Source organism: Dasypus novemcinctus, chromosome 7 (assembly GCF_030445035.2).
Source record: "Dasypus novemcinctus isolate mDasNov1 chromosome 7, mDasNov1.1.hap2, whole genome shotgun sequence".
Taxonomy (NCBI): domain Eukaryota; kingdom Metazoa; phylum Chordata; class Mammalia; order Cingulata; family Dasypodidae; genus Dasypus; species Dasypus novemcinctus.
In genome coordinates, this window is record NC_080679.1 from 6,395,992 (window position 1) to 6,408,727 (window position 12,736).

Consider the following 12,736-nt stretch of genomic DNA (forward strand, 5'->3'; position numbering starts at 1 on the left):
CTTCAACTTTTCCTACTCTCTAGGTCAAACTGGGGAAGTGGAGTTTGATTATTTTTTAACAACGTCAGAACATTTCCTAGTAAGTTTCATTATAGAGACTGGGACAGATGGGTGGATAAAAACCCCCCTTTTGAAAACACACCCTTTCCATCTACATAATACAAGCTATACAATATGGTTAAACTACAGCTGAAATGGTCGTCATATTCCCCAATGTCTTTATTTTTAGTGAAAATATAAGGCATTTGGGGAGGCAGACACATTTCCATCACAATGTTATGTTAAAGTTTCCAACTCCTAACCTACATGACGATGGCTTTGTTTAACCACTTTCCATTGCTGATTAAAATTCAGTGAAAAGCATAATCAATTTCACATTATATCCTTTTGATTAAAAACCAAGAATCTGAAGATTCTATGTTGACTACTGGGCAGTCACTGATGGTTTGGGATCCTTCCCAGAGATCTGGGTTACATTCCCCTCCCCATCTGTTCAGTCGTGACTGTCAGATCACTTGAAATCTTACTTTTCCATGCATAAAGTGGTAATGTTTATGGTGGCTCCTCCACCCCGTATCCACCCATCCCTACTCCCAATCTTCTTGAGTGCACCCTTGAAAAGTTAAAAAGACAACACTGTTCTACAGAAAGGTCCTACAAAGAAAAGGGCTATATATTGATGTATTAGTTTCCTGCTGCTGCCATAGCAAATTAACACGAACTCGGTGGCTTAAAACAACACACATTCATTACCATACAGCTCTGGGGTCAAGAGTCTGAAATTGGTTTCACTGGGCTAAAATGAAGGTGTCCTATCCCAAAGGAGATTCAATTTCCTGGCCTCTTCCAGCTCCTCCATCGTCAAAGCCAGCAGCACAGCATCTCCTCTCTTCCCCGACCTCTGTCTGCCCATGCATCTCTCTCCCTAGCTCTGACTCTCCTGCTTCCTCTTCTTGGGAGCCTGTGATTCCACTGGTCCACCCAGACAGTCCAGGATAACCTCCCCATACTAAGATCCTCGATTCAATCCCATCTGCCAAGTCCCTTTCATAAGGTGATATGTTCACAGGCTCCAGGGATTTGGTCTTTGGGGGTATACTTTTTCAGGGCTGCTGGAACAAAGGACCACAGACTAGCTGACTTGAACATCAAACAGTTCTAGCCTCACAGTTCTGGAAACAGAGCTCCAAACTCAAGGTGTCAGGTGGGCACATTGATTTTGGAGAATCCGTTCCAGGCTTTGGCTCTGACTCCTGGTGGGTGGCTGGCAGCCCAGAGCGGTCCTTGGCTTGTGGCGCCATAAGTCAGTCTCTGCCTCTGTCACATGGCATCCCTCTTTTACTGATGGGCCCAAAGTTCCTCATCTGATAGGGACGCCAGCCATACTGGAATTCAATTGACCCTAATCCTGTTTGGTCTCATCTTAAATAACATCTTCAAGGACCCTCTTCCAAATGGGGTCCCAAACACGGTAACACAGTTAGGACGTGAGCTTTGTCTTTTTGGGGGACAAAACTCAATCCATCCCAGGGGCCATTGTTGGTATGAAGTTGCCGCTGTTGTGTCCTATGTGAATTGTCAGGGCTGTGTTCGTCTCAGTTTCAGAGGAGAAGGATGTGGTGTTCCTGATTGATGGCTCTGATGGGGTCAGAAGCGGCTTCCCTCAGTTGAAAGACTTTGTCCAGAGAGTGGTGGAGAGCTTGGACGTGGGTCCAGACCGGGTCCGCGTGGCCGTGGTGCAGTACAGCGACCGGACCCGGCCTGAGTTCTACCTGAACTCGTACCTGGACCATCAGGGCGTGGTCAACGCCGTCCGCCGGCTGACCCTGCTGGGGGGAAGGGCTCCCAACACCGGGGCGGCCCTGGAATTCGTCCTGAGGCACATCCTCATCTCCTCGGCGGGCAGCAGGATCGCCGAAGGCGTGCCGCAGCTGCTGATCGTCCTCACGGCCGAGAGGTCCGAGGACGACGTGCGGGGTCCCTCGGTGGTCCTGAAGAGGGGCGGGGCCGTGCCCATCGGCATTGGCATCGGGAATGCCGACATCACCGAGATGCAGACCATCTCGTTCATCCCAGACTATGCTGTGGCTGTCCCCACCTTCCTGCAGCTGGCGACCGTCCAGCAGGACATCTCGGAGCGGGTAACCCGGCTCAGCCGCGAAGAGCTGAGCAGGCTGCAGCCGGTGCTGGTCTCTCCCACGAGTCCAGGTAAGGAGGGGATTCTTTGGTTACTTGTTTCTCGTCATCGTCTGTATCTCCTTGTTTGGACTGTTGTTGCATCTGCAGTAGAGAGCAAAAACTCTGGTTCCACGAAACATCAGGAACCCTGGATCTCCTTGAACCTCAGTGGCTGGAAATGGCAGAGAAAGGATGGCAGAGATGCTAAGATTTATGTTTTGGTCATATAAAACTCTTTTTTTTTTTAAATTTATTTTTTATTTATTTCTCTCCCCCCACCCCATTGTCTGCTCTTGTATCCATTTGCTGTGTGTTCTTCTGTATCTGTTTGGATTCTTGTCAGCAGCATGGGAATCTTGTGTTTCTTTTCGTTGCGTCATCTTGCTGTGTCAGATCTCTTTGTATGCGGCACCATTCCTGGGCAGGCTGTGCTTTCTTCACGCTGGGTGGCTCTCCTTATGGGGTGCACTCCTTGCACGTGGAGGGACACCCCTGTGTGGCAGGGCACTCCTTGTGCACATCAGCACTGCGCGTGAGCCAGCTCACCACACAGGTCAGGAGGCCCTGGGTTTGAACCCTGGACCCCCCATGTGGTAGGCGGACACTCTATCAGTTTAGCCAAATCTGCTTCCCTGTATGAAACTCTTAAAGGGAGACACATAGGGTCTCATAGTTCAGACTGTGCATAGAGGGTTCTGCCCCAATGTCCAAATTAGACATCTCGATGTACCTGCTCATCGGCCACCCTGGTTCCAATCTACCCCTGTAGCTTAAACCAGCCGCCTTCTGTGGTCAGGGATGCAGCATGGCCACAGGCGCTCTTTGACATCTGGACGTAGTACCTTGAATGTTGGTATTTCCAGAGTCAAAGTGGGAAGATGGTGTTGGGATTTGCATGGTGCTGAGAAGTAAGCGTCTTAACTGGCAGTAAGTTCTCTCTTTCCTCCCTTCCTTACCTTTTCTCTAGGCCTCAGGCAATAAATGTAAACAGGGGAGCCCTGGCTGCTGAGAAGGAAGGTCCACTCCCCCCAGATAACTGCGCCCTGGGCCTGCGCTCCTGGGGCCCTGGCGGGGCGGCTCACGGTGGGGAGTGAAGCGGTCTTGTCTGTGCTCTCTTGTTGCTTTTATTCTACAGAATACTGTCAGCCGCCCTGTGCATGGGAGGGGAAGAAAGAAGGAAACCCAGGGCCCAAAGCAGGGAGGGGGAAAGAAAGAAAAGCCAGAGCATGTGGCAAGGGCCCTGGGGAAAATGAGGGAGCAGGAGGGTAACTGGTAAGAGGGGCGGCGAGCTTCTTCTCATTGGCACCGGGGCTGAGCAAAGGAGTCCACGTCAGCTTTCCAAGGAATGTTATCAATCTGGGAAGCAGTGGGATAAACAAAGCCAAAGAGGTTTTGGTTTTTTTTCAAATTGCTGTGCTTCGATATCTCCAGACCAAGAAGAATGCGATATTTCCAGAACTTACTTGGCTGCAGGAATCTTTTTAAAATGCCGCTTCTTGAGTTACCACTAGTCCTGAGAATGGACTTTGGAAATGTTGTCACGGTGCACGAGCAGCTTCTTCCCTTTAATTACAGCACATATTCCTACATCAATATGATTCCTAGTCTGTTCTCTCTCCCACTCTATAAAATGACTCTTTTCTGCCTTCTTTTGCCCTCTCTTGCTCCTCTTCAAAGCCTCTCCTTCCCCAGCTTACTCTCAGCTGGTGATCTCATTTCCCATTTCACTGGGAACATACAAGTAAGCTAGAAGAGAGCTCCAAAAGCTCTGTGCGCTCTCTCCCAGCACCGTGTCCTTCCTATGCCCAGCCCCCCTCCTACCACTCGCTGGAACTGTCTCTTCTTCCTGGGGGACCTATTCCTATCACCTCTCACCTGCTCGAGGGCATCAGCTGGCAGTTATCCTTCTCTCTCTTGCATCATCCATTCTCTACTCTACTTTAGGATTCCTTTACCAAACAGGTGCCTTTTCTTCTATCATAGAAAACTCTCTCTTGAAGACCCCACTTCCCCCTCTGCTGTCCTCTCCGCCTTTGTGTAGACTCCCCTATACTCCATCTACAATTGCTCTCCTTTCAGTCTTTCTTGAGCCCACCCCCAGTCAGGTGTTCACTCTTGCTTGTGTCAAGATCCTGCCACCTGGCTAATGCCAACGATAGATTCTCAAGTGCCACCTCACTTGGTCTTTGAGAGGCATCTGACACAGTTGAGGCTCCCTCCTTCCTGAAACATGAGGCACCCACTCTTCCAGTTTTCTTCCTCACTTAGGGTCTCTCTTTTCTCTTTCCTTGGCTGGCTCCTCCCCTTCTCCCTGACCTCTAACACTGAAATGTCCAGGACTCCTTCTGCCCTCACCCAACTGGTGTTTTATATACAATAGTCGTGATTAGGATCCTTTTCCTGTCAGGTGGTGACTCTGCAACAAACTGGGAGGTGGTCCATTTAAGTAAAGAATTTAGTGTCTGCCAAGGCGAAGCCCATGCTGATGTTTGATTCACAGGTGTCGGTGACAAGAAGGATGTGGTCTTTCTTATCGATGGATCCCAGAGTGCTGGACCAGAGTTCCAGTACATCCGCACCCTCATTGAAAGGCTGGTGGACAACCTGGACGTGGGTTTTGACACAACCCGGGTAGCGGTGATCCAGTTCAGCGAGGACCCCAAGGTGGAGTTTCTGCTGAACGCTCACTCCAGCAAGGAGGAAGTGCAGAATGCAGTGAGGAGGCTGAGGCCCAAAGGCGGGAGGCAGGTCAACATTGGGGGTGCCCTGGAGTACGTGGCAAAGAACATCTTCAAGAGGCCCCTGGGAAGCCGGCTGGAGGAGGGCGTCCCTCAGTTTCTGGTCCTCATCTCATCTGGGAGGTCTGACGATGAGGTGGAAGACTCAGCGGCCGTGCTCAAGCAGTTCGGGGTAGCACCCTTCGCCATCGCAAGGAGCGCCGACCAGGAGGAGATGGTGAAGATCTCTCTTAGCCCGGAATATGTGTTCTCGGTGAGCACCTTCAGGGAGCTGCCCACCCTGGAGCAGAAGCTGCTGACTCCCATCAGGACCCTGACGTCCGAGCAAATACAACAGATCCTGGCCAGCACGAGGTACCCTCCTCCAGGTAAGATTTGTTTTACTTGGAGTGCTTTTGGTATGTATATATAGACAGGTCATGGTATGCATGATAAGTTAAATCAGAAGAAAGGAATGCTTGGTGGTGCTCATTCGCCTTTGTATTTTCAATGTACTCCAGACCAAAACCACCAGGACACACTGGTTTTTGCAAGATGGATTTATTGCTTCTTGCATTGAGGGAGAATGTATACCATGATGAATCATTGGGTGTTTCAGTAAGGATATGGACTTGTGGTAGGTGCTTTTGGGGAAGGTAATTTTAAGGAAGACGGGTTTTGCTTTTGGTTGAATGTTGTCAAGAAATGGGGATAATGCTCCAATTGAGTATCTTCACAAATCTTACCTAGAGGAAAGATTGGAGTGAGGCAAAGCTGAGATTGGACAAGAAGCCTCAGTCTCTTATATTAGTCAGGATAAGGCAATATTTCCTGTGTGTGTGTGCGTGCATGCATGCTTTGGACACATTCTTCTTTTTGTCTGTGTTCAGATATGATTACCAAGTGATCTCATTTTTGTTCCGATGCATTATGGCCACAGACTGACTTTTTCTGATGTTGACATTCTGCAAAATTGCTTATGTCCAATGGGAGAAGCCCAAGGCCCAGCTCCGTGTGCCAGGCCAGCACTCTGATGCCAGGGTCTGCTTTTCTCATTCACAATGCCAATGACTCAATTACACAACCTGCTCAGCTTTTGCAGTGCTGCATTTCTACTTCAATAGCCTGGCAACTCATGAGGCAAAAGACAGTTTGAAATTTTTGAGTGGCAACAAATGAATAGTCTGAAAAAAAGTCATCTGAGAAGTACAATACCTCTATTTCTGACTGATGGGAAAGCATGAGCTCATCTTTTCCAGGGTGTTTGTCTTAATTTCATAGTGACGAATCAATTCATGTAAAGAAAGCATGGAAAATAAGAGTGAAAAGAAAAACTTTGTATAAACAGTAGAGATAAGTGAACAAAAAGAAATACTGAGGAATACATATCTGGGGAGGTTGATTGTGGCTTGGTGCGTATAGTGCACATAGTATAGTATGATATGGACCTGCCACCAGTGGGTTGGGATGGGGTGGCCATGAAGGCTGGGGAGTTGGATACTCAGGCGGTCACTAGCTTAGTGGTGTGGACCAGTCCCTCAAGCTTCTTTAACCTCAGCCATCCCTTTCATCTTGTGGTAGTAAGGTTCATGATTCTGTAACTGTGGTAATCCAGGATTAATTTCTTAACACTGCTTAACTTTGAAAAATTCGTAGCAACCTAGACCACAAAGCCAAATTAAAATTGAGTAAACTCAGGAAAAGAAAGTCTTGGAGAACTTATAATATTTAAAGAAGTAGAAAATTGTCTTGAAGATAATAAAGGCAAAAAAGGCTCAAGTTTCAATGAATAACTTAGAGCCCAAGAGGTGAGCAACACATGTGTATCAAGGTATAATTTTAATGCTTCTGAAGTAATTTTATGGTGTAATATAATGTAAAGTTTATAACATAAGAACCTCTTGTATTTTTCAATGTAACATTTTTTGTGATCTATGTATCTTCCAAAAAATTCAATAAAAAAATAAATAAATGCTTTAAAAAAAAACCCACAACAGACAAACGGAAAAAAACAAAAACAGATGAGGACTGAATTTTCCTCTTTTTGTTCTTTTATCCACAGCTGTTGAGAGTGATGCTGCAGACATCGTGTTTCTAATTGATAGTTCTGATGGCGTTCAGCCAGATGACATCGCACATATTCGAGATTTCATTAGCAAGATTGTTCGAAGACTCAGCATCGGCCCTAACAAAGTAAGGATTGGTGTTGTGCAGTTTAGCAACAGTCCTGCCCCGGAATTCTACCTGAGGACCCACAAATCCCAGGCCGCTGTGCTTGAGGCCGTACGTCGCCTGAGGTTCAAAGGAGGCTCCCCGCGGAACATTGGCAGAGCTCTCGAGTTTGTGGCGAGAAATCTCTTCGTTAAGTCTGCTGGCAGCAGGATCGAAGACGGGGTGCCCCAACACCTAGTCCTCTTTCTTGGCGGAAAGTCCCAGGATGATGTTTCCAGGTTCTCCCAGGTGATAAGCTCCTCTGGAATCGCCAGCTTGGGGATAGGAGACCGAAACGTGGACCAGGCTGAGCTGCAGACCATCACCGGTGACCCCAACTCGGTCGTGACTGTGCGAGAATTTTCAGACCTTCCCAACATAGAATACAGAGTCATTAACTCATTTGGACCCTCCAGAGCCACGCCTGCACCTCGGGGAGTGGACACGCCTTCTCCTTCACGGCCAGGTACAAGCTGTGTGACCATGACCGCGGATGGTGTTGTCAACGAGCGTTCTGTTTACTATGAATCAGGGGTCCCCACCAGGTCCAGGCCCTGTTCCTCCACTGGGCAGGTGTGACCACCAGGCAGCATCTGCCTGGGGAGAGCCTACAGCTGTTCGCTTAAAGCTTCTGCCTGCATTCCTGCTTCTCACCTTTGGGGCTGCTGAGAGCAAATCTAATGCCTTCCCCACACTGCCTTTTTTCTTGCCCCTCGTCCACCTGGTGGCTGGTCAGGTGTCTGAAGCCAGGGCTGGTTTTCCTGGGAGAATCTGTGTTCACAGTATCCCTCCAGCATGGTTGTGGCACCTCTCACACCGTTTCTTTATCCCCACCCGCTTATGCCTTGATTGCTTGATTATAATTAGGAAATTATCCCCAAATGCCATTGATGTTCAACCGGCCTCCCTGAAGCTTTCGAAAGTTTAGAGGACTCCTTCCCTTTTACCAACCAGCCTCTTCCAGCTCTTCCTCGCCCCGCCCCCCACTCTTGCCAGAGAGCCTCATTTTTAAAAATTAAATTTTATTGTGGCAATATATATAAAACATAAAATTTGCCATTTTAAACAGTTTTAAGTGTACAGGATGGTGGCATTGATTAAATTTTACAATGTCATGCTATCATCATCACCATTCATTACCGGGACTTATTTTTTCACTCCCAATGGTCCCATTAAGCACTAACTCCCCCTCCTGCATGGCCCCTGGTAACCTGGTAAATTCTAGTCTACTTTCTGCCTTTATGAATTTGCTTATTCTAGATATATCCTGTAAATGGAATCATATAATATTTGTTCTTTCATGTCTGGCTTCTCACACTCAACATGGTATTTTCAAGATTCATCCATGTGCTGCAAGTATGAGAGCCTCATTCCTTTTTTTAATGGCTGAATGATATTCCATTGTGTAGATAGACCATATTTTGTTTATCCATCCATTTATTGGTGGACACTTGGGTTGTTTCTACCTTTTGGCTATGACTCTCATTTATGTTTGACTGGACAGAAATGTTTGGCAGCCTTTCCTGAAACACCTGAGACCATAGATTGCCCAATCTAGGTCCCTCATGAATTCTTGGCATAATCCCAATTTGCATGGGATAACCAGGGCCCAGTTCCTCTGAGTTCACATGTTTCCTTTCCTTTCTGTCATTTACTTATTTGTTTGTAGCACTTTTTGAGGGCTATGAATTAGGGAACTAGGGAAGTACGAAAAAGAGAATGTTTTCACTGAGAATAAGCTGTAAGAAGGTCTTATTTCAATTTTCCTTTTAGTATATTTGCATCCTTGAGAATTTGAAAAGCCAAATTTCTCCTCACTTTCATTTTAATCATTTTCAGAGAAAAAGAAAGCAGACATTGTGTTCCTGTTGGACGGCTCCATCAATTTCAGGAGGGACAGTTTCCAGGAAGTGCTCCGTTTCGTGTCGGAGATTGTAGACACGCTCTATGAAGCGGGGGATTCCATCCAAGTGGGGCTGGTCCAGTACAACTCTGACCCCACCGACGAATTCTTCCTGAGGGAGTACACCACCAAGCAGGAGATTATCGACGCCATCAGCAAAGTGGTCTACAAGGGGGGGAGGCATGCCAACACCAAAGTGGGCCTCCAGCACCTGCGCCTCAAACACTTCGTGCCCGAGGCAGGCAGCCGGCTGGATCAGAGGGTCCCCCAGATTGCCTTCGTCATCACGGGAGGGAAGTCGGTGGAGGACGCTCAGGAGGCGAGCCTGGCGCTCACCCAGAGAGGCGTCAAAGTCTTCGCGGTCGGCGTGAGGAACATCGACTCGGAGGAGCTTGGGAAGATCGCGTCCAACAGCGCAACTGCCTTCCGCGTGGGGAACGTCCAGGAGCTGTCAGAGTTGAGCGAGCAAGTGTTGGAAACTTTGCATGATGCGATGCTTGAGACCTTATGCCCTGGTGTGTCTGACGTTTCCAAAGGTAATCCCCACTGGGTGCTTATTTTCCATCCTGTCCTTCTGATAGGTGGGAGCTATTTAGTTATGTGGGTGCCCACTGCTGGCCTTCGGATTCCTCATGCAGTTGGTTGCTTCTGAAGGTTCCTTATGCCCATGTGGACTAGGTCCTGGAGACACCTAAGTGGCTTGTTGGATGCTCTTCCAGGATAAGAATGAACTTCTGTCTCTTTTTTTGTCCTTATGAGTGTTAATTTTTTTCCCCTATCCTTTGTCCCTCCTCCCCACATTCAGATTTATTGACCCTGTTTACAGGTTTATTAGATCTATAGCTTGAGGACTCAAGTGTTTTTAATTTAAAATGTAGAGTTGGGATGCATCTGAAAAACAACTATTATCACATCAAAACTGATGAACATCACCAAAAATCAAACTTGTTTTTTCTTGGTTGTATGGGCCACAATTTTGTTTCCTAACAGTTAGCATCACTTTTTCTTATGAAAGAAGCAGATGTCGTTGCTCCTTAAAGCTCATCTGCAGAAGACCTCATCTTTTGTGTGACCACGCCGTCCCAGTCCCTGCCCTGGGATTGTACCTGGTGCGGGTGGAAGCAGAGCTGGTCTCTGCAGCCTTGACTCACCCCGCATCACTTGCTTTTCTCCTTTTCAGTCTGTAATCTGGATGTGATTCTGGGGTTTGATGGTTCAAGAGATCAGAATGTATTTGTGAGCCAGAAGGGGCTCGAGTCCAAGGTGGACGACATCTTGAATAGAATCAGCCAGATGCAGAGGATCAGCTGTACCGGCGGGCAGGCACCCACCGTGCGGGTGTCGGTGGCGGCCAACACGCCCACTGGGCCGGTGGAGGCCTTCGACTTCGACGAGTACCGGCCGGAGCTGTTCGAGAAGTTCCAGAACATGCGCAGCCAGCACCCCTATGTCCTCACTGCGGACACACTGAAGGTCTATCAGAACAAGTTCAGGCAGTCCTCAGGCGACAACGTGAAGGTGAGCGCAAACGCTGAATTTTTAAGTAGTAGTTAGGAATACCTGGGTGCCTGGAAGCACCCTCCTCCAAGTTGTGCTTATGTAAATACTCTTCCTGTTTGGCCGGGTTGGCCACGAGTACACACAAAAGTCCTTTCACAGCCGGCAGTGTACTATATCCCCGATTTTGCTAGTTTTACTTAAGCTCTACAAAGAATAAAAGCATCCTAGATATTAGTGAGTAAGCTTGATTGAGTTGCACTTGAGATTAATTATGGTTCTGTATTTTAAATGCCATGTTCCCTTTTTATATTTCTTTCTCTTTGTATGTGGGTGTATTCTTACATAGATATTGTATACACAAGCACATATATGGTTTTCAGAGATTCCAACACATAGATGAGACAAGCTGATTTTATTGCTAGTGTTGGTTTCGTTTTTATTGTTAAAGTTGGTTTTGTTTTTTTAATAGATCAACACTAACATATACACATTTATTTTATACCTCGTGGGTTGTGCAATATCCAAGAAGTGTGAACCTGGGAGAATTGCCTCTCAACCTTGGCCCTCGGTTTCCTGTAAAATGAGGTCGTCTCTCAGTTCCCTTACACCAGTCTGGAGGCAGCTTCTTCAATTGGACTGGGGCTTGACAGAGCTTTGCTTTTCAGGTGGTCATTCACTTTACTGATGGGGTGGACGGCGACATGGCTAATTTACAAAAGGCATCTGAGGAACTCCGCCAAGAAGGTGAGTTCTATGGCTTTCTGAATGTGAGAAGTAAACCTGGGGAGGCAGGGGCATGGGGCTTTGCTGGAGAGAGCTGAATCCTCCTCCCGGCCTGTTCACCCTTCATCGCCCGCTGGGGCCAGGGGAGTGGTTCTAACGAGGATTGTTATGGACCAGAGAGAGAGAGATTTATTACAAAGCCTGGGCATGGGCCCCCAGGCTCTCAGACTCGCTCAGAGGGTAGCAGCACATAGGGAGGGCAACATGAAAAAAGTATTGATTCATTTAACTCTGGCATATGAACTAGGAATGATGCTGCTAGCAAAATTATTGCTGTATTTTCTGTTTGCAGTCTCCACAGTTCAAAAATGCTAAATCTTGAAAGAAAATAGTTACGTTATATAAAATAGATAATGTAAAGACACTTGCCAAACTTAAGGTGATCGGATACTAATCAGAGATGCCTTGGATCAGATGTAATGCTTGCCTGTTCATTGGCTTTGGAATTCTGTAGCACTGGTGAACAAAAAGTGGTTGCCAATGCCAGAGGTTTGAGAAGAATTTATGGAAGCATAATTTATCATAAGAACATTTTATTTGTTAGTTGACTTGCCCTGAGCAATGGAGATGAGACTGCTATGATTTGATTTTGAAGGTATAGTATTTCAATTCCTCCTGCAGCATCCCCTTGCTGTGTGTGAGCAGAGCTTAAGAATAAATGTGCAAATATACGTCACTGGCTACACTTAAGATAGCAGGTTTAGTTATTGACATCAGAAATAACTCCTCAGAGGAGTCCAAAGTGTCAGTACTTCTGCTCTTCAAAGAAGCCAATTAGCTTGATTAAAAATGTTCAAGTAAGTTTTCTAAAAAGAAAAAAGAAAGTCCAAAAAAAAAGACATGGCATCACTCGGGGGCCGGGTGAGCCCTATTAAACGTGCCTTTCCCGCAGGTGTCCAAGCGCTGATCTTCGTGGGCCTTGAACACGTCGCCAACTTGGAGAGGGTGATGCAGCTGGAGTTCGGGCGGGGGTTCATGTACAACAGGCCCCTGAGTCTGAACTTGCTGGATTTAGATTACGAACTAGCTGAGCAACTTGTGAGTCTTCCATGTCTTTACATTTAGATACTACAATGTTTTGGCATTTCAAGACAGGGAAGTCAGTTAGCACCAGGCAAATGGGGTAGGGGTCTCTGGGTGGGTGATTTAATTCATTTAAATCATGGGGATCTGCCTAGTTGCCACATGGAGAGATCAAATGGCTGAAAGATAGCACACTGGAAACTACATTGATTTTGTAGCCTTAGGATTTCCTCACCTCTCTTCAGTAGCTGCCCTTTCAAAGTCTTTTCATTCATAAGATTGCTGGGAACACAAAACATTGCGGTGACTGTCCCCAAACAGGAATCAGTGTGCCCAGGATCAAAAAGCTTGCACGATGCAGACAAGAATGTGCAGGACAAGAAAATTCACTTCTGGGTGGAGAAGTGCTTTATGGTCTTCT

The 12,736-nt window shown here is 47.0% G+C and overlaps 1 protein-coding gene across 6 annotated transcripts in view; it reads left to right on the forward strand.

Annotated features, from left to right (window-relative positions):
• COL6A3 (collagen type VI alpha 3 chain) overlaps positions 1-12,736 on the forward strand; it is an 84,752-nt gene that overhangs the window by 33,343 nt on the left and 38,673 nt on the right. For 5 of the 6 annotated variants that reach the window (XM_058299841.2, XM_058299843.2, XM_058299844.2 and 2 more), the window contains 7 exons: positions 1,600-2,208; positions 4,679-5,284; positions 6,958-7,572; positions 8,946-9,545; positions 10,190-10,527; positions 11,175-11,253; positions 12,185-12,330. In XM_058299841.2, the coding sequence (XP_058155824.1) occupies positions 1,600-2,208; positions 4,679-5,284; positions 6,958-7,572; positions 8,946-9,545; positions 10,190-10,527; positions 11,175-11,253; positions 12,185-12,330 (2,993 nt within the window). The remainder of the gene's footprint in view (positions 1-1,599; positions 2,209-4,678; positions 5,285-6,957; positions 7,573-8,945; positions 9,546-10,189; positions 10,528-11,174; positions 11,254-12,184; positions 12,331-12,736) is intronic. The other variant, XM_058299842.2, reaches the window with a different exon arrangement.